This window comes from Hydra vulgaris, chromosome 12 (genome assembly GCF_038396675.1).
Source record: "Hydra vulgaris chromosome 12, alternate assembly HydraT2T_AEP".
NCBI lineage: Eukaryota > Metazoa > Cnidaria > Hydrozoa > Anthoathecata > Hydridae > Hydra > Hydra vulgaris.
The window spans coordinates 9,465,960-9,489,700 of NC_088931.1; the positions used below are offsets into that span (position 1 = coordinate 9,465,960).

General features: G+C 27.0%; 1 protein-coding gene across 1 annotated transcript in view; it reads left to right on the forward strand.

Moving 5' to 3' along the window:
• Positions 1-2,394: 2,394 nt before the first annotated feature.
• The window catches only part of LOC100208636 (acid-sensing ion channel 2), a 30,206-nt gene continuing 8,859 nt past the window's right edge, over positions 2,395-23,741 (forward strand). The window contains exons 1-5 of the mRNA XM_065811479.1: positions 2,395-2,460; positions 2,629-2,692; positions 10,338-11,910; positions 12,076-12,223; positions 12,348-12,407. Of these exons, the coding sequence (XP_065667551.1) occupies positions 10,345-11,910; positions 12,076-12,223; positions 12,348-12,407 (1,774 nt within the window). The 5' untranslated portion in view covers positions 2,395-2,460; positions 2,629-2,692; positions 10,338-10,344. The remainder of the gene's footprint in view (positions 2,461-2,628; positions 2,693-10,337; positions 11,911-12,075; positions 12,224-12,347; positions 12,408-23,741) is intronic.

Sequence of the window (23,741 nt, forward strand, 5' to 3'; positions counted from 1 at the left end):
AACATTTGTCTTTTTAAAAAAAGCGTATTCTGATATGATTGAGTTTAAAATGAAAAAAAATTTGAACAGCCTTATTAGACTTTAGTTTATGGATAATATAAACATGCTGTAATAATCTAGATAATATATGTAAACAAAACCAAACTTCTCGAAAAGTATGCAACGTTAATAGATAGGCATAGGCCAAACAGTTATTCATGGAAATTAAAGTTCTTAAAGTTCTTCTAAAATACTATTATTTTTAAAAAACAAATTACTTTGAAAAGCAATTTTCCAACTTCACCTAAAAAAGCTTTCCACAGTGGCGTAACTTCAAATTCTGCCCCCCCCTCCCCATTGCAAGATTTTTAAAATGTCCTATACTGACGCCAATATTTTTTGTGTGTTTCTGAAAATAAAATTAATAATAATAATCAAACTATATATAATTGACCCCATTTTGAAAACATAATAAAAAAAAAAATGATAATTACATTATAATACTAATAGTTTTATTCTATAATCATTGTGACATCATAATGTTTATAATTTTGTTTTTTATTTATTCATTTTAATCTTTTTAATCATTTTAATAATTTATTTCCTAATAATTTGATTCATTTTAATAATTTATTTTTATTTCACGTGAAAACTTATTGAAAAACAAGCTAGACTATAAATGTTTAGTCTTCCACTTTTTTTGTTTTGATTTACATTTCCGCATTTTTTTAGTTTATATTTCCGCTTAATTTAATTTACGTTTCCGCATTACCCTGTATTTTTTATTTATAAACCTATATACATTTAAGTATATTATGTTTATAAATGCATGGATCTTACCATGAAGCCATTTACAATTCATGGTCAATTTTCCATAAAAATATAATATCTGTTGTAAGCACGGGGGAATAGTGTTTTTATAAAACGAATAACGAATAGTGAATAGTTATTCGTTAAAGTTTTGTAACCAAAGTTGTATGAATGTTCGCTACTGCCGGGGCTTAGTCTGTTGTGAAATAAGAATAAACTTTTCTGCAAAAGATTATGTTTTAATGAACCAAAAAGGAGTTTGGTAGAAAAATCAAAATTTGGTAAGACCATTTTGTTCCCGAAATACTGTTTTTAATAAAAAAAAGAATATTCTTCCTTTTTTGGCAAAAAAATTTAAGTATATTATGTTTATAAATGCATGGAAATTATAACAGAGAAAGTTGTTAAATGCATATTTACTGACGAAATAAGTCATTAAAAAAAATGTATAAATAAAATTTTTATGGTTTTAGTTTTAAGTTTGCGTGTACTACATAGTTAATATTTAGCAATACCCCAAATTGCTAGTTGGTTAACGTATGAAAAATAAAAATTATCACAAAAAAGAAACCTTATCAGTGAGCACTAATTCACACATTTCTAAACTACTTTTTTAAGTAATTGGCACTTCAAATTATCTGTTTCCTGTTCCAATTATCTGATATTCCTGTTTTATAAGAAGTAATTCTAATTGACAAAGAAAATGATCACTAAAAAATATATAAAATCACAATCATTTGTAAAAACTTTATGTTTCAAAACATTGACAAAATTAAACTGTTTATAGCAAACTACCACATGCTGGCTGACTAGATAAACTGTTCATAAGCATATCAGATCTTATACAGAAAAACTTCCAAGAGACTAAAAGTAAATAGTCTAATTAACATTACAACGAAAAGTGTTCGTATTTAAGAAAATGCTGAACCCGCGTTCCAATAGACATTTTCCACACGGTACGGCATTTCAACACAATGTCTTATGGTATTTTTATGCCAATTTTCTTCGCAAGTTGGCGTATGCGAAGAAGTCATTTTATATTACCGGTGTCTTTTTATACGATGAACTTTCAGTAACGACTTGACAATCAAAAAATTTCAGGATATATGAAAAACTTTTAACTGATTATTTTGTTTAACATTTTAAATAAACTTTTGAAATACTTTTCACAAAACAAACATTGATAACATATGAGTTTAATTTATCGGTAGTTTTACTATCCTGCATAAATATTTTAAATAAATAAAACAAAGATATAGCCATATTTAAGGCATGATCATTTTACTTTGGTCACAACTTTTGAACACTTGAAGGTTTTTAATTAAAACTTGAAATCTGTCTATAAATATAAATTTAGTTTACAATACTAAAAACATAATTTTCTCGTTACATTGCTCTTACATACAAGATGTTTTCTTTCTTTCGCCCCAATTATTTTATTTTTGCATTTTTTTCTCTCCTCATATTACAAAAATATGAGCATATATATTCGGAGTTCGTTTCATGTCCCAAAGTTACCTCAAAAATGTAAAAAAAATCTGTAGCAGCTCTTATCGATTGATATAAAAAATGCTATAAAAATGATATAATAAAATAAAAAGGTTTGTGCAAACTGTTTAATGTAAAAATCTAAGTGCGCAAAAAATTAATTTTTTCAAGTCCGTATAATTTGTAAGTATTTTTTTTATATGAAATATTTAAAAGTAAGAATCTAAGTTATTAATAATAGATAAATTAATTGTTTTTTATCATAACTAATACTATTATAACTAACTTACTTTTATTTATGTTTTATCTACTTTTAAAAATCTTATTAACTATTATATTTTTACATTAAAGTTGTCCACGAAACAAAGAGCAAACAAACGTCAAACGAAAAACAACAAGAAAGACATTTTTAAAGGTAATAAATTTTATTTAAATAAATTTTATTTAATTTAATATATATTTTTAAAAACGTCATTTAAAGTTACTTATACTATTATTTTTATAAATTATAGCTGCATTTTATAAAGTATATTATATCTGCATTTCATAACTTATATCTGCAATAGAAATAACATCGTAAAAATGGTTGACAGAAATAGTGTAGAAAAATGAGCTTCGGAATAATGTCGAATATATTAAAAAGGCCTAATGTTGCACAAATAAAGGAATAGTGTCACAAATAAATTTAATGCATAGTGTCAAAAAAAAAAAAAAGGAACAGTGTCGCAAATTAATTTAATGAATAGTGTCGAAAACAAAACAAAAAAGGAATAGTGTCGCAAATTAATTTAATGAATAGTGTCAAAAACAAAAAAAAAAGGAATAGTGTCGCAAATGAATTTAATGAATAGTGTCAAAAAAAAAACAAAAAAAAGGAATAGTGTCGCAAATGAATTTTATAGATAGTGTCAAAAACAAAAAAAAGGAGTGTTACGTTATTACATTATTTTACACTTAATAAAATGAAAATCTTAATAGGCTAATTAAGAAATTAAATCAAATTAATCCTTATTTTTAACTAAAAATATTATTTACATTTTTTTGATCAAAAATTTAGATCAATGTAATGTTATTGTAATATCAAGAGTTTCTCATAGTTTGTTATCAAGTGATTATCTTATTATAATCTTATTCCGATGTCACAACCATAGTCAGCGTAGATAAGGTAATATGAGCACCTTGGTAACATGAGCATACTTAAAAATTTCTTAGATGTAAGCAGTGAAGTTAAAGTTGCTTTAAATTTTTTGAATCAACTTTATGTTATGATAACAGGAATCAGTAAAATTAGCGTAAATTTATATGCATTAATTAGCGGCTATCATCTAATTAAAACGCTGTTGAATTTTTTGCTTTGATAAAATAATATCATCACGCATGAATAAATCTGTGGCGCGAAACTTTGGTTCTAAAATAATAAAATTGATTTTTTCATAACGAAAAAATGTTAGCTAAAAACCCAATACATTTTTTGTTTGAAAAACAATGCATAGAAACATTTAGTTTTGACTTTATTTAAAAATGCCATTTTTATGTAATATGAGTAATTATGTAATATGAGTAATTACACAAAATTTTGGTTTAATTTTGGTTCGATTTTGACATAAGTTCCACTATTTAATACGTAGTGTAAGTACATAGTTGTTCAATTTTGACATAAGTACTACTACGTATTACATAATAGTACTTATGTCAAAACCAATTTTTCAATATCAGAGTGAACTTTTTTCAAAATATATGCAAATAATAGTTCATTTCGTGCTTTTTAGGTAAAAGTTCATCAAACTACAGTACAAGAGCATGGGGTTGAAAAAAAGTCATAGCTCTAATGAGCATGCTCAAATTACCCAGTGTTTTTCATTGAAATTTCAAAGTTTAATGTCCTAAAATAACAGTTACTTTTTGAATAAAAACAAAACATAGTAAAAAATTTTAATATTTTAAAAATACTAAATATTTTTCTGTAATTTAAATTTAAAAAATTTGAATTTTTATCGTTCAAAGGTTTGAGTTAATAAAATTGAAAAAATAACAAACATTTTTTTTATTTAAACATAGTAGTATTGTTTCAACAAAAAGTGACTTAAAATTTGATCTTTTAATGATAAGTTTTGTTAATAACGAATCGTTACATCCCAAAAATTAGTTCTAATTGTCAGGTATTTTTTTACTTAACTGATGTTTTGTTTTTGCTACCTGTTCAAAAATGAATTGTGTTTATGACATCACCACAAGATCACAATGAGATTAATTGTGTTTATGACATCGCCACAAGATCACAATGAGATTAATTGTGTTTATGACATCGCCACAAGATCACAATGAGATTATTACTTGATAACGAACCATTTAAAACTATCTATATCGTAATTACATCATATTGATCTCATTTTTTGACTAAATATGAAAGTTAGTTTTATTTTTAGTCAAAAATTGTCTTCTTAAGTTTGTAATTTTCAACTATCAGTTTTTAGTTGCGATTTTCAGTCAAAAATTGATTTTTAGATATTAAACAGCTCTAGGAATGCACCTAACCAGTCCGCACAAAGTCTTCATCCCAAGTACATCACAAATTAGACTTGGTGTTTTTGTCGATTTATCAAATGCTTTTGATACAGTCAATCATGATATCTTACTTAAAAAACTTGAGTTCTACGGAATAACTGGTAAATTGAGTAAATTGTATAAAAGCTACTTGTCAAATAGAAAGCAATTCGTCTACCTCGGAGAAGAATTGCATCCTATTGATTTTCAAGATAAAACATTAATTGAAATAAAATGTGGTGTTCCACAGGGTTCTATCCTTGGTCCACTTTTCTTTTTAGTATAAATCAACGATCTAAATAAAGCCTCGAACCTTATGAGCATCATGTTTGCAGACGACACCAATTTATTTTTATCAAACAAAGACATTAACAAACTTTTTTTAAATATGAATAAAAAACTTATAAAAATTTCTACTTGATTTAAATGCAACAAACTAACCTTATATATTGACAAAACAGAGTGGATCCTTTTCCACTCCTCAACAAAAAACGTTTTTTGCCTAACGATTTACCTAAACTTTATATTGATGAATAAGAAATAAAAAAAGATTCCGTTTTATAATTCCTAGGTATTTATCTTGACGAAAATATGACATGGAAAACTCATATTGATTATATATCAACAAAAGTTGCAAAAATTATTGGAATCCTCTATAAGGCCAGAAATTATTTAAATAAAGATAATTTAAAACAACTATACTACTCATTTATTCATAGCTATATAAACTATGCAAATATTGCCTGGGGAAGTTTATTTATTTTTTTTTTTTTAAACATCTTCGCTTCCAACAAGGCTGCAAGCAGCCACTAATTAAAGTTGGAAGTTACTGTAAGAGAAAAGATGAAGATTGTAGAGCAAGATAACGATTGACAGACGATTTAAAAGATTGCAAATTATATATGAATCAGGAAAGCAAGATGAAGGAAGCGAATTCCAAAGAACTGATGTTCGAGGAAAAAAACTAGACGAATAAGCGTTTTTGGAGCACTTAGGAACAGTCACAGAAAAAGGATGACACTTAATTGAATGACGAGTAACACGAGAATGAATTTTAGTAGATGGCACAAGAGACGCTAGCTCTTTAGAGCAGTGCCCATTATTGTATTTGTTGAAAAGAGAAAGAGAAGCAACATTACGACGATGTGATAATGGTTGGAGGTTGGCTGCAAGAGCAGGTCCAACTATGTTTACAATGCGTTTTTGCACCTTGTCTAAAAGAGAAAGGGCATCATTAGAAGATCCGCCCCAGATATGGCAACAGTATTCCATACAAGGCCGGATTTGGGATTTATAGAGATAGAGAATAGAATCCAGAGTAAGAAAGTGGCGAGCTCGATAAAGAGATGCAACCTTAGCAGATGCTAATTTTGAAACCGATTTGATATATGGTTTCCAAGAAAGATTGGAAGTAAGAGTTAATCCAAGAAGATGAAGAGTAGGTGACTCATCGAGTACATCACCGTTCTTAAACATAGGAAGATCTAAATTATTGCGATAACGATTGGCTGAAAAAAATTGAGTTTTATCTGAATTAAAGTTCACCAGCCACTGTGAGCCCCATGCTGTAGCAGAAGTGAGATCCTTTTCAAGCTCAAATGCCCCCTCCAAGCAATCAGAAGGTGTTGGTTTCTTATCACGACAAGAATAAATGGTAATATCATCAGCAAACAATGCCACCTTAGATGTGAGAATATCTGGAAGATCGTTAATGTAAATTAAAAAAAGTATAGGGCCAAGGATAGAACCTTGAGGAACCCCTGAAGTTACAGAATAAGAAGAAGAGTGTTGTCCATCGAGGACAACTTTTATGCTACGATTGGAAAGGAAAGATTCAATGATCTTAAAGATGTTGCCGGATACACCATAAGAAGAAAGCTTATGGAGAAGACCAGCATGCCAAACACAAAAAGTACAGGTAAAAGTATATTACAATGTCTTTACCGCCATCAGAAACATGCAATGCAAATAATATATTTTTTAAATCGTTTTTTAAATACCTTTATTCAAAGATATGAATGTATTAAACGTTTTTGAACTTAACTTGTATAATACTTTATGTTTTACGTTTTGTTGTATGAACAACCCTTTATTACATGTTTTTAAAGGTTTATTTACCTTTAAAGAAAAGAATAAATATAGTTTGCGAAATAAAAACTATTTAAAAGAATCCTTTTGTCAAACAAAGTTTAATCAATTTTGTATAGATTATCGAGTACCTTATCTCTGGAATAAAATTATTCAGCCTAATTTAGATTCATCTCTTTTTCTGCTTTTAAAAACAAGTTAAAGAATATTATTTTTTCAACGGATACTGAAATAATTTTGAGATATTATTTCAACCATTTATTATTTCAAATATTTTGAATATTTTGTTATAAACTATTTATAAATTATTTTAAATTATAAATTATTTTGTTATAAACAGACATGTTAATAAAGTTTGACAGTACAAACTACAAACGAAAGTTGAAACTACAGCTTTAACAGCAAAGTGTTTACATAGCATAAATTATGAAGCAATTGTTTAATTAGTAATTATATTTTCATTAGTTATAAATTATACAAACGCATATAAAAGAAGATTTATTAACTTTTAACGAAAAGCATTAAAATACTATGACATTGTAGCAAGGCTTGTTAACAAGGTAATTGTATTTTAATGCTTTAGACATACGTAAAAGATAATCTGTTGCAAAATTTATTTACGTTTGCATCATAATATTTTTTTAATTTAAAAAAAAACTGAAATAGTATAATATATATAATATTTTATTGAAGCTATTGTGTATATAACATAAAGGTTATATATTATAAAGCCTAAATAGTTAGCATAAAAAACGAATATTATAGTTAGTATATAAAGCTAAATTTTTATATTTTTCAGAACCTTATTATGAAAGTTTATTTAAATGTAAATGAAAAGTTTTTGAGCATATTTGTATAAAATATTTATTATTAGTTATGGTTTATTTTAATTTTATGCATATTGAAAATTTTATGAATGTGTTATGAGAATATTTTTTGTTCAAATATTCATTAAAAAATTATTCAATTTTGTGTTTTTTTCATTCACATTATTAATAAGAAAAATACATACTAATCTCTGGTGACAAAATTTTGGCACAATATAAACCCAGCAGTAATTGTACAACAAAAAATTTAATGAACAAAAAATTAGTCAAAATATAAAGCAATATATTAGTTTTTTACTATCGGAACTGTAATAATGCTTTCTTGCAATTACGAAGCACTGCGTCAACTTTTTTGTAAACATGGCAAGTAAAAGATTTTTATCAATCTTCTTTCAAATTTCTTAAGCAAGAATGGATTGTTTTTTGCAGCTGATCTTCATTTTCAGCTTCCCAATTGTTTTCATACACGTAGCTAAAAAAAGTGAGACTAGATAACTAAAAATTCAATAAGTTTTAGCTTTTCAAAGATTGTGACAAATTTTTGTCACCAGGGGTTATACTCACGTCATCATGATAGATATAATTTAATATATAAAATATCATTTATTTTTGCTCTCGAACTTTTATATCCTCGTGTTATTTTAATATGCAAAGTAAACATATTATTAGCAAGTTATTACATAAATTATTACATAAATTATTAGTACATTATAATTGTAATGTACTTAATATATATGAACTTCTCAGAGTAATTTGTCACATTCTGAGTGCAGGATGAGATATTTTTTGATATCATAGGTTGCTTATGTTATGATTTCAAACTTCAACTCAATTTGAAATAATTGATTTCATTTTGATATCAAACTTATCTCATAAGCATATCATGTTATGATATCATAGATCTCGTAATATGAGATCTTTATAATATAATTATGATGTCAAGTTGCTGACTAAGAAAGCCCCATGTAATAATTAAAAAAATCTTGTCTTTTTTATTTTTTTTTATTTTGAGTACAAAAAAACCTTTAAAAAAATGCTTGTTTATCTCACCTTGCTATGTATTTTTTTTTTAATCATTAAAAAAAAGTTTAAAAAGTATTTCTAACTTCGGAAGTTTTGTAAATGTTTATTGAACAAGTTAACCGTTTATCCGAATAACCTGGTTTTCAATTAATAGCAACTCGACTTTTATAACAGCTTGACGACTAAAATATTTTTGCGTAAATCAAAATTTCAAATGTTCACCGAAAAGTTTTGCGAGAACAACTCATTAAACATTTTCTAAGTGATGCAACAAAAGCAAGTTTCCAACAGATTTAGAAATGCCGTAAAATAATTAGACAAAAACTATTTTTAATGTTACTTTGATAACAGCTTGACGACTAGAAAATTTTCACTTAATCAGTTATAAAAGTTTACCGAATTAAAAAGTTTTTTAAAAATAACACAAAATTTTTTAAATAATGCAACAGAGGCAAGTTTCCAACGGATGCATAAATTCTGTTTAATAGTTGGACAACAAGTATTTTAAATACGGAAAGATAATCTTGCGTACTTCACACTATTTAACTGTTGCTCAACGAAATTAAAAAGTGTAAAATATTTTTTTAGAAATAGAAGCGAATATATTTCAGAAGCTAAGACATTTCAGTAACAAATAAATTTTAGCAACAACTGTTGCACAACAAAAACACTCAACTCTTGCGCGACATAAATGTAATTATCGAAACCCGCGTTTTAAGCGTATAACGTAAATTTCTAAATTACGTAAGCAGTTAAAAAAAATGGTATGAATATATTTAAACGTCTCTTGTAATTTTTTTTTTCGAAACTTATAATTCATTAGTAAGCGATCATAGATGGCTCAAAGAAATACCGCTTTTCTTTTTTTTTGTGTTTTTTTTGTTTTCTGTTTTGATAAACTAGGTTTAATATGGAACTTTATTTTGGTTTTTTTATTTGATACATTTAATTTTTTATTCAGCAAAACAACAAAAGAGTTAAATTATTTTCACAATGAAAAAGAAAAAAATATCTGAATTATAAGTATACGACGGTCTGAAAGAACAAAAAGAAAGTTCTTAATTTTCATACAAACTTTAATTTAATTATATAATTATATATGATTAAATAAATTAAATAGAACTATTGCAAGGCTAATGATACGTTATCTTGTCTAGAAGAAAATTAAATGTTTATCGCTTATTCAATATATTATGTTTAAGCTATACCATATAACTTTCATAAAAATTGTTTTGCATAAATGTTTGATACAAATTGATTTCTCAAAGATTAAATATAAAACGTCAGAAAGTTAATTTTAAAACCATGGCATCAGATATGGAATTATTTTCACTTAAATGTAGAATCAGCAACAAAAAAGTAATTTTTTTTAAAGAAAGTTTTATACAGATGCAATAATTAAAAATATTAACAAACAAAATCTCAATTTAAAAGATATTTTTAACATCTCGTTACTTTTTTGTTGTTGTTAAAATGTTATCAAATTATTATATATATATATATATATATATATATATATATATATATATATATATATATATATATATATATATATATATATATATATATATATATTAGCTATAATATGAGTTCAAGAAATATGTTTCCAAACTTTGAAAGACCAAACAACTTTCAACATTTCGATGAAGAAATTTCTCAAAACGAACATAAACCATTAATAGAAGATTCAAAAGAAGATAATTGTTCAAAGAAAAAAAATTGTGCATTTTTTGAAGATGAATATAAATCAAAAAAAATTAACAAAAGATGGTCAATGCTGAAGGATCAGGCAAGTTATTTTCAAATTATAAATGAAGAAGTCGATTCAAATGAAGTCTCTTTTCCCTCTATAAGTAATAACAACAAAACATTTGATAGAAGATTCTCGTCAGAAAATTGTAAAATTGAAAAATCAAAACATTCGTCAAACTTAATCGGAAGTGCTAAATGGGCAGCTTTAACGAAAAAAAATGCCGAGCAACTTCTGTTAAAATCTGAAAATACAAAACCAGTGATGGATTCTACATACGACCTGAACTCGACTCTTAACACAATTACCGATATTTCAACATACAAAAAAGACAATTCTCCAGTAAAAGGAATTATGGAACCTCCTGCCGTAAAACCTGGAATTTTAATGAAGCGTAGTAACACAATACCAAAACAAGCAGATAAATGGGGAACAATTAAAGAACGCACTAGCTTAATTGTGAAGCCATCAGACGAATTTACGAAAAAGGTAATACCTTCAAATGACAAACCGCCTACTACAACACCAAAACTATTAAAGGTTGTTACCGCAGTTACTGCGGCTAAAACAGCAACAACAAAGTTTAAAGAAGCTTCTAAAATGAGAATACGCCTGAAAGAAAGAATGCGAAAAATTGTTCAAGAAAGATTGACTGTGAAACAAATTTTTAAAAGATATATTGAAAGCTCAACCCTTCATGGTTTTTGTTATGTTTGTATGGATACATTTTTAGGAAGAAGACTAATATGGGCTGTTTTAATGATCCTTGGTGCAATTTATTTTATTTTCAAACTCCGATATGGAATTAAAGAATACTTTGATTATCCGTTTAGTACTTTGTCAACAGTAGAATACGTGGATGAATTGCTCTTTCCAGCTGTAAGCGTATGTGCAACAAACAGTTATATAGCTTCCCAGGTTTATACTAATCAATTAAATACAATGTATAAAGAAGGAAGATTACCACTAGATAATAATCAAAGTATCCCTGAATACAATATACCGGGCGATGAATTAGTTAAAACACTTAAAAACAGTTCATTAACAATAGAATCACTATTAAAGTATTGTGATTGGATCATGCAAGATACAAGTCATCCGCTCGTTGATCCGAATAATTGTGGAGCTGTAAACTTTACTTCTTATTTCAATTACAAAGGAGAACGATGTTATACACTTAACTCTGGAGCAAAGGGACATAAACTTTTAAAAGTTAGTGATGTAGGAATTTCGCATGGTTATGAGCTTGTATTTGATTTACAAACAAATGAAGTTATTAAAAATTATCAACTTTCTGGAATGAGAATAGTAATTCATGATCAAGTTTTTCCTCCACAGCTTGTTGATGGATTTTTCATTTCTCCTGGATTTAAAACATACATCAAACTAGGAATAACTCAGGTTTTTTAAATTTCTTTTTCCTCCTGGCTTTAAAACATACGTTAAATCGGGAATAAACTAAGTTTAAAATTTTTTAAATATCGAGCTGGTTTAATAAAGTAAATTTAAATAAATAATAATATTAAAGATATGTGTACAACTTTCTTCGTTCGTTTTTTAATTTAGTCTCAAAGTCTTCCTCCGCCTTACTCAACCGAATGTGGACAAAAAAAGTTGAAATATTATGCTATATACAGCCAAAGGTTTTGTCTTCTTGAAACATTGACAGATTTTACGGGCGATTTATGCGGGTGCAGAGATGTTTTTATGCCAGGTGATGCTACTATTGCTTACTTATGTACTTTCTAACTATTGCTTACTTTTATTTACAAGTTATGTTAAAAATAATGTTAAAAATATTGTAAAAACTAAATATTTTCTTACTCTACCTTTTTTAGAAAACGGGCTTCCATTTTGCTCATTGCAAGAACTTTACTCGTGTATGTATCCTGCAAAAGGTATTAAATAATTTAGTAGCTAATTTGTTTGTGCTGTTGCAACTCTACTGCGCCTGTTATATTCCAAATAACTTAATTCCTTACCTTTTTTTTAAAAAACAAGTGATTCTATTTACATGCACGTGCGAGTAGACTATATTTTATTACAGTTTATTGGTACGTTAGAAATTAAAACTGAAAGTTAAGTTTTTTTATTATGACCCAGTGCGCACGGACGCAAAAAGTGTATATATATATATATATATATATATATATATATATATATATATATATATATATATATATATATATATATATATATATATATATATACTTTTTGCGTCTTTATTATTATATTGACCCACTGGGTCATTATAAATACGTCATCATCAAGGTAGATTAATGACGCTTGGTCGAGCTTATTATTTTATACTCCTTAAGTTACCTTTACAGAGTTTGTTACTCACACCCAACAAAACCTTTTTATTAAAAAAAAGTTTTTATTCAGAGGTTTAATCTATCTAGCCAATAGAACTGTATTTTTTGCAATAAATACTTTTATCTTTTTTTGCTCTCCAACTGGAGACTAGTGAAACCAAGAGTTATAATATGGCTCGAATAAGAAAGAAGTAAAAAACATTTTTATAAATAAAACGAAGTATAAAATATATTATAACTATTTCTTTTCAAGAAATATTTATAACGTATTCAACATTTTCAAGGAACAATAATAGCATAATTTTCAATTAAATACCGTAGTTATCATAATTTAAAGTTAACCAATCACATTTCACTTTTAAAAAAAACTATCCAATGGCATTGTTTTAAAACTTTACAAATAGAGATGGGAATTTAACCCTTTTTTAAAGCTCGGGTCTGGTTCGGTTCGGTTAAATCTAATGTTCGAATTTTGTTCGGTTCGGTCCTAAGCGCAGTTTGGGTTTGGTTCAGTTTGTTAACAACTAAAGTTCGGGTTCGGTTAGGTTCATTTTGGTATTGACCCAATTTCTTTTTTATTAGTTTGATTAGTTTCATTCACAAAAATATAATAAAAAGTATAAAATATATCTTAAAATAGTAAATATTATGCTAATTTGCAAGAAAAATATTAACTAAATTCTCAACGCACAAATCATTCGAGAAATTACAGGCTGTAACAAAACAAAAGTATCTTTGCCAAAAACCATTAATATAAACGAAGAGTTCTTGATTAATCAAGAAAAGAGCTAAATAAATATTTTGTATTTGTTGGCCTAAACTTAGCCAAAAAAGTTTAATTAACTGATAATTTGTAAAATATTTTTTTTTTCCCTAACATCAAATTTTAACTCCTTTGAGCTAACTTTTGATGAATTTGAATGTGCTTTTAAAATACTCAAACCTAACATAACCGTTGGCCACGATGACATCAATGGGAACATGTTATTAATTCATATGATGTCTTAAAAAATGTTCTTTTTAGAATACTTTTATGTTTTATCAGACAAGAAATTTTTCCGAATCAATTAAAAATAGCAAAGGTTATACCAATTTGTCTTTGTTGGTTCAAATTGGAATAAAATTTTCTTGATATAACATGTGGAGTACCCCTGGGATCAATATTAGGACCCTTACTATTTCTTATTTGCATCAATGATCTCTATAAAGCTTCAAACTTAATGACCATTACTTTTGCAGATAACACTAATCTGTTTTTATCTTACAATAGCATAAATTATCTATTTAAAAACATGAACAATGAATTAATTAAAATCTGTGATTGGTTTAAGACAAATAAACAATTCTTTCAGTATTGATAAAACCCTATGAATTTTCTTCCAATCTAATTTTCAAAAACATTTACTGCCAAATGACATTTTCTTTTTATTGACAAAACCCAAATAAAAAAAGTAACCTTTACCAAATTTTTAGGCGTTTCTCATGAAAATCTCTCATGAAAAATGCACATAAAAAATTTGGGCAATAAAATATCTAAAAGTATTGAAATATTATATAAAACAAGAAACATCCTAAATACACCTTAACTCAAATGTATCATTCATTTATCCATTGCCATCTAAACTATGCAAATAATGCATGAGGTAGTACAAATAAAAGTAAGCTTGAACCTCTATATCGTCAACAAAAACATGTTGCACGCCTTTTAATTTTAGGGATCATTTTACTCATGCCAAGCCTCTTCTAATTAACATGAATTTTTTAATATATACGAACTGAATACTTTCTATGTTCTTTGTTTTATATATCAATGTAAAAACGGCTTATCTCCTGAACCCTTTCAAAATTTATTTACTTTAAAAGAAAAGAACAAATCTTTAGAAATAATAAAGCTATTCGATAACCTGCTTACCATACAAATTTTGGAAAGTTTTGCATTTCGTTTCGAGAAGCTTTTCTGTGGAATAAAATCATTTTAAAAAATTTTGATACTTTTAAGAAATATAGTTGTCCCTCCTTTAAACAAAAACTTAAAAATATTATACTTTCAATTGATGAAAAATCTTTGTTTTTTTTTTATTTTTATTTTAAGCTTTCTTCTTTTGTATGTATGTATGTATGTATGTATGTATGTATGTATGTATGTATGTATGTATGTATGTATGTATGTATGTATGTATGTATGTATGTATGTATGTATGTATGTATGTATGTATGTATGTATGTATGTATGTATGTATGTATGTATGTATGTATGTATGTATGTATGTATGTATGTATGTATGTATGTATGTTTGTTTGTATGTATGTATGTATGTATGTATGTATGTATGTATGTATGTATGTATGTATGTATGTATGTATGTATGTATGTATGTATGTATGTATGTATGTATGTATGTATGAATGTATGTATGTATGTATGTATGTATGTATGTATGTATGTATGTATGTATGTATGTATGTATGTATGTATGTATGTATGTATGTATGTATGTATGAATGTATGTATGTATGTATGTATGTATGTATGTATGTATGTATGTATGTATGTATGTATGTATGTATGTATGTATGTATGTATGTATGCATGTATGTATGTATGTATGTATGTATTTATGTATTTATGTATGTACGTATGTATGTATGCAATATGTATACGTTTTATGTGTATATGTCTATGTGTTTCCTTGTGTTCACATAAATGTTTCTAAATGCACATATGATGTAATGTATTTACATACACGTAAGGGACTTCAAAAGTATGACCTTCAAAACTAACCTACTTACCTAAAAAAGTTACTACACATATTCATCATTGACAATAAAAATCTTTTTCATGAAAATAACATAAAAAAAAAAAAGATAGACTATTCAATATCTATTCAATATCTATTCAGTAATGTATTTTCAGATGTGTTTTACAATGGTTAAAGAAAATATAAATTTTGAAAAAAAAAATGAAAAAATCGACAAGACAATTGTAATATACTGAAAAGAAAATGCAGAAAAAAAAAAAATTCTCCACGATTAAAATAAATGAAAAACTTTAATTTTTTTGATTTTTTGATTTTAGTTAAATATTAACAAAACTTTTACGAGGAAACCAAAAAAAAACGTCTAAGTTCAAAAATGTAAACTTTTCAATTATTTTGGGTTACAATGGTTGTTTATTTTAAGATAACTTGTATAGCAACGGAGCTAATTTGATAAAACAAATATATTTAGCCTGAGGGCTAGTATAACCAATTATAAAATAATTTATTTTTTTAATAACTACATTTTTTTATTTTCATATTTATTGGCATTTTTTTAAAACTTGAAAAATTTACTTTTGTGTTTTTTATAATTTTTAAGATGTTGTTGACAAATCGCATTGAAATTTTCCAAAAAGTTTAAGAATGGGTATAACTACAATTTGAATTTCAGTCAAACATTTTAATCTAGTAGAACCTTTTTTTTAGATCAATTTTGAGCAAATAATTGTGAATGTTGTCCTAGATGCATTATAACTAAGAGTAGAAATAAATTCAACTTTGATTACAGGTTCAGATTGTTATTTGTCTTTTTATTAATATACTCTGAAAATTTCAGCCCAAAAACTTTATTAGTTGCAGAGAGTTTTAGAGAACATTTTTGCTCTTTGTCTCATTTTTTTTAACATTTAATTAACGCAAGTATTTGTCAAGTTCAAATCTTATGTCATTACTGCCAGCCTTAGACAATGGAGTAGCAGCTGTTTTAAAGTCTGCCTGTAAATCATACAATTCAGGGTCAACTCTAATTCTTTATTGAAGGAGGCAGTTTATCTGAATGACTGCATTTACTAAAGCTGTCTATATCTGTATTGCCTGAGTCTTTGCGTATCACCGGAGGCGATGAAGAAGATATAATTTTGTCTACCATACTACGCATATCTGAATAAACAAAACTGCGATCTACTGCATTGACGAAAAACAAGTATTTGTAAGAAGGAACAATAAGTGTCGATAGCTTATGTAAAGGATGAATAATACATTTTTTAATTAACCTGGACAGAAAAGCTGCCATCAAATTACGCATACTGCCACTGACTGAACCATTGATCTTACAGACTGACCGTAAACAAAATAGTATTATGTTATGTATTGTAGACTTATTTTATGTGTTTTAGTTATGATAATTATGTATTGTAATTATACATAATTGTACATATAGTATAAATATATATATATATATATATATATATATATATATATATATATATATATATATATATATATATATATATATATATATATATATATATATATATATAAATTCAAAAATAGTCAGAGCAGTGAAAGAAATAGAAAATCCAGTAAATCTTTTTCCTCAAAATGTTTTTATTAAAAACAATGTAATCACCAAAAAAAAGACTAACACGAAATATTTTTTTATATATTAAAACTTTTTGCACTAATAGTTTTAATATATAAAAAGATATTTTGTGTTAGTATTTTTTTTGTAATTATATTGTTTTTAATAAAAACATTTTGAGAAAAAAAATTTACTGGATTTTCTAATTGTTTCACTGTTCTGACTATTTTTGAATTTATATATATATATATATATATATATATATATATATATATATATATATATATATATATATATATATATATATATATTTATACTATATGTACAATTATGTATAATTACAATACATAATTATCATAACTAAAACACATAAAATAAGTCTACAATACATAACATAATACTATTTTGTTTACGGTCAGTCTGTAAGATCAATGGTTCAGTCAGTGGCAGTATGCGTAATTTGAAGGCTTTTCCGTCCAGGTTGATTAAAAAATGTATCATTCATCCTTTGCATAAGCTATCGACACTTATTGTTTCTTCTTACAAATACTTGTTTTTCGTCAATGCAGTAGATCGCAGTTTTGTTTATTCAGATATGCGTAGTATGGTAGACAAAATTATATCTTCTTCATCACCTCAGGTGATACGCAAAGACTCAGGCAGTACAGTTCGGATTTATCTGGGGGCATCACAAATAATCTAATCTGGGGCATTACAAACTATGCCGCACTGTGTGCCTTTCTTATAAAACATAGCTTTTATTTAATTTTTTAAAAAAGTTCCAATAAAAATTTTTTTTTTGGTTATTTAACTGCTCCAAAAAAAAACAATGGTCTTATCACAGCCGTTTTCTTCAAAAATATCGTGAATATAGGAGTCGAATCTCAGATCTCTTGACTTTAAGATTCTAACCATTAAAAGCATTGTTTGTTTTTATCAGCATATATGCCTAATAACAAATAAAGTTAGAAAATTTGCGTTTTAAATTTAAAAGTTTTATTCAAATGCAGTTAAATTCACCCGACTCCAAACTTTTGGTTTTCCTTTTGTTGATATTTGACCCTGAGGCTTCCTTAAAGTTACAGTATTTTTTTTTTCTAATTATATTACAATTTCTGTGAGTGCATGTGTTCATGTGTTTAGAATAAGATTTTCTGTATTTTAATTTTTAAACATATAAAAATCTGACATTTTTCACGTTGGTTTGCTGATTATTATATTATAAGTATAAGTTTTGATTTACCATGAGAACTAGAACATTTCTATGTAATTATATATATTAAGAACAAGGTTTTTAAGGTTCAATTTAAAAGAAATTATTTTGTTTTGAAGAGTACTTAATGTGTATTTCGGAAATAATTTTTTCACATAAATAGGGGATACGATAAAAAATAGAGATTTGAGAATTTTATATATTTTTTGGGGGTACGATAAAGTTACCAGTTGCTTGAGTGTTAAACTTTTTGATATTAAAAAAGGTTTTTTGTAAATTGAGTAGGAGCTAATACCATTGTATATTTTAGCACCAATAGTATTAGCAAAGATATCAGTTTAATGTTTAGAACTTTTTTTTAATAGGGGTTTAACATGTGTAAGTTTGTTTTTATGATGTATTATTCAAGAAGAATATTTTTGTTGTATGTGTTTGTCCAAGTTATATTAGCATTTATAAGATACTGTGCATAAAAGAAAAATAAAGAAGAGTTAGGTTTTTTTGTGAAAGGAATAGTCTAGCTTTAAAAAGTAAACCAGGATTTTTAGATATTTGAGGGTAGATAGCGTTTAAGTTGCCTGTCCAACATTTTTCAATAAACAATCAACAAAATTTGTTAGTTTAGATTTTTTCATTTTTTTCCGTAATCAATACTTAGTTAAAAATCGATAAAAATGTTCTACTAAGCTGTTGTTATTGGCCTCCGACAAGAAGAGCCTAACACTTCAGCAATTTTTTAAAACATGACTTGATAGAAAAAACTAATTAAGAAATTAAAAAATATTACAAAGTAGGGAACTTCGATTTGGACTGTTCTGAGTAAAATAATAACTTGTTTTGTAGAAGCGTACTTTTACTATAAAAATGATACTTTTACTGACCGTACATTCAACCAGTACTAATTTTTCGTTGCCACTTTGTTAAAAGTAAACGTTATAAACCATTATAAAAATTGAATTGGTGATGGCGTTGAACTTGTTGATACTGATCAAATGGCTGATGCAACTAACTTTGGTATATATAGGACACCATAAAGCTGTGTAAAGATACACAATACTACAGTGATTCATTAATGTATTTTGGGAACAGTAACGTAGAGAAGATTAGGAAGGATTTGATGTTTCAAATATTACACTTTTGAAATTGTTTTGTAAAAAGTTGTTCTGCTTGGAGCCCGGGACAGATATACCCTAAATGATCGCTCTTTTACATCGAGTATGAAGGCAATGGCTTGATCAAATTTGTTTTTTTAGCACATATACTAAAATTGATTGACATGTTTTATATTTTATATAATTATCTTTTAGTGTTTGAAGGTTGAACATGTGAAATTTACGACCCTTACATTTTTGGGAGGGCGGAAATTATAGATGGTCATAACATTGAACATTTAAAGAATGTTAAAAGATTGCTAAAAATAAAATTTATCGACTTCCTATTATCCCATTTTGGGGAGGAGGCGAACTCTTAGAGTTGTTTTTGTTCCTGGGGTCCATTCATTGCAATTTTTTGCTAAACCTTTTTATTTGACATAAGCATTAACAAACATTTTTTTATTATTTATTTACTTTTTTTTTTTCTTGAACATTATATTTTGCCGTTTAATAAATATAACAGTTTCCATAAATTTACAATTCAGATAATGGCCGGAGCAAGAAGAAGGCATTGATTTGCCTTATTGCCATGTTACAATTTATAATTTTTACAAAGTTGTTTCAAGAATATATAGTATAAAAGAAAAATTGAATGAATGTTTACAAAAAATATATAAACAGATATCGTTTAATACATAATATCATGAATAGATTGGGTAAAAGTAAGAATGATTATATAAAACTTTATATAAGTTTAATAAACTTTATATAAAAATATATAAAAGATAAAGTAAGATATCGTTTAATACATAATATCATAAATAGATTGGGTAAAAAAAAAGTGAATATATAATAACTTTATATACATAATTTATTTACATAAATTTAGAGTTTCCAAAATATCTGGTAATGTCATTTAAAACATTAAAAAAAATCCAGGCCTCGGTTTGGGAGATTTACTTTTTCTAAAAAGTAAAGAGAAAATGATTAAAACTGCAGACTAAGCTTTAGTTTTTAAAAAATATCCATCTTTTTCATATCTTTTATTTTAGGTTTAGTGTGTTCACGCCTATTTTTAGAGTAAATGATTCTGCACGCATGTTTTGAAAGTAATAAATTTTTTTAAGTTTTGATGGTTGCGTACTTGCCCATGAAATATTTGCATAGCTGATTAAGCTATGAATTAGCAAGGCCGACCGCACGGGTTTCGAAGTGAGGGGGGAGGGGGTTAGGGCACCATTGTAAATTTCTAAAAAAAGTTCTCCATATCACGAATTTTTTTTTAAATAAAAGGTCCTCTAGAAAAAAAGTGTGGGAGGGGATGCAAGTGGCCCCCTGGGCCCCTTACCCCGGTGTCGTCGACACTGATTAGTCCAAAATATATTAGTTTGAGACTTTGTTTATTGATATACAAACGAACTCGGTACATAATACCAATTATATTGGTGAGCTTAGTTTGAATTTATCTTATTTTAGAAAGCGAGGATAAATTCTCATCAAAAAAAATTATTAAGAATCTTATACTGGCTTGTTTTTTAATTAATTTATTGTATCATATCAGACATGAGATTCTAGATATTTTAAGAGACATATTTATAACTTTCAAATTTTGCCTATTGGAAACAACTAAAAAAATTAGAAATATATTTTTTTAAGAATTCATAAGAAGCGATTCCGGAGTGCAACGAAAAACATTTGACGTTCGACAAAAAACACGTAATTTTCATGAACTTTACTCTCCTAATCTTTTTTTATGGTTAAGCTAGAACCTTAAGGTTTTTTCCATCAAATTTAATAGTTCTCAAATTTTTTGCATTATTTTTTTGCATTAAAAATTATGCTCTAAACTTCAACTCAACTTCTTTCCAACCATGTATAGGAAGTACTAAGTTTTATATGGCTTCACTTATATACTATTTATGTCTTAAGACCACTTAATGACCAGCGAAGCCAACATTTTAAGACCCAAATTTAACTGAAAGATAAATTTAAATTGTATGCATACACTGAATTTAACTGGAAGACAAATTTAGGCTATATCTGTACCCCGAATTTAATTAATAACGAATTTGGATTTTAAAAAATATTTAATTAAAAAAAAATTGGGGCTTTTATGTTGAATTGTAACTAATTTATAATACATTAGCCAAATTAACGTGCATTTAGTAATATTTAAAGAATGCACATGGAATGTATATTGAATTTTAGCAATTTGCAGAAAGTATTACGAGTTAAAGCCTTAAACTTTTTTCTATAATTTATTTTACAATTTAGTGTAATGTAGACAAGCTTTTCTACATTGTTGCTGTTAAGATTGGTTCAGGTCCACCTTACCTAGCTGCAAGAAAGACTCTTTTTGAAGAAGCTGATAAAGCTGGAATGAGATACATTTTTCTGGCAACGGATGCCAGCTTTGGATATTTTGGTGCCATGCTCTTCAACCACTGTAAGATTCTTTGCTACCGATGGAGATAAAAAATATTTTTCTAGTTCTGCTTGAATGTCAGAAGTGTTAAGTGATTTCGATTTGAAACTAAGATCATCTGTAGTGAAGTGTAGTTTGGGAGAAAAAGTCAATCCGACAGAACCTAGAATATTAGTAGATGCTTGCTCCAGAAGTAAAGGTGAGTCTATTTCTTCAGCAGATGAGTCTCAATAATGTTCATTTTGAATGCATGTTTTGGTCTTCTTATACCTGTCATGCTTTGTTTTAAGGAGTTTGTCTCGAAAGACTGGGCCTAAAATTGGAGCAATCGCATAGGTGATGTTCTCCATGCCATATTTATTATAGTATTTTGTAATTTGCTCATCCAAATCTCTTGTTAGCTATCTTATATATTCATCATTCTTTTGAACAGCGAGTCTGATATTGACATAGCTATAAGCATAAAGAACAGTAAATAAGTAAACACATATGTAGCCTATTTCATAAAAATAAAAAATAGCAAAAACAAATGTGAATGAAAAGTTATTTTAGTTTTGAATGTAGAATATATCTAATTTCAGGTTAATGAAAATATAAAACTAACCAGTTATTGTGATTTAAAATTTAAGATAAAAAATTACTTGTACAAATTGAAGATGCCTAGGACCATTTGATGGACTATGGGTGTTTTGTCAGCAGAAATGTTGAAAGAAAAATCATGGAATTTTTGAAAAACAGGCATAATCTTCTTTGAGATCTGCAACTGAATGTGAGATAATACTTTGTCTATAAACAGGTGTCCTTTTCGGACTAACATTTCAAAACCTTCCCGGATGTCAAGGATTTCACACTCAAACACTGACTGTTCCATCTAATTTTACAAGATAAAATAACGTTCTTGTAGGTGATTTTTAAGTCAGCTCAAACTTTTTTGAATTTGGTACATGAAAGTGTGCTTCTGAGACAGACTCTTTGATCAGTTTCACGTTAGCAATGCTTTTTGTCACTATCAAGTGCAAAGTGTGATCAGCATATATAACTTCTATTTGCACCTGCAAGCTTTTTTCAATTTCTAAGATGACATTGCATCTCTGTAGTTAAAGCACCATCTGAAAAATTAGGCACGTATGTTAGTATTATTACTTGTTATTGTTATTTATAAAATTAAACAAAATGATAAAAAAAATGTTTTGTTCGTCTAAACTTTAAATGACCATAAACAAAATACAAGCTTAAAAAGAAAGATGATGATTCATAAAAAGTTTAAACAAATGTTACACAAAATTGAAACATAAATCAAATTTTCTTTTTTGTAAAGTTGCTTGGTGACAAAATGTAAAATACGAACTTAAACAAAAGCATTAGGTTTATAAAAAAGTATTTACGAAGTTAAACAAAGTGTTATTATTATAATTACAATTATCTGTGCATTTGTTCCTTTAAAAGCAGATTAAGGGTGTCAATCAGGGCATCTAACTGAATGGAAGTTATTTTTCTAGTGTGTCTTTCATCCTTGAATGGTTCCATTTCATCAAGGAATGAATTAAGTTTAAATTCTTGTGAAAAGTAATGTTAATGTACTGAAAGCATCGTTGCTTCTGCGTACACATAAACTTTTTTATAATGTTCTGGCAGATTACAGCTTTCTGTAATAGTTGGTTGCTTCTTTTATGATAAGCTTAGAGTCAATCGACTTGATGAAATCAACAAAACCTGTAGTAAAGCCAATATTGAATAGAGTGTTGATTCTGCAAAGCTTAGCTGTTGGATTGTAGTCAAATCTGACTTGTTATGTATCATTGCCCGCATAAGCTTTTTTTTGTAAAATGAATTTTGTAATTGATGGT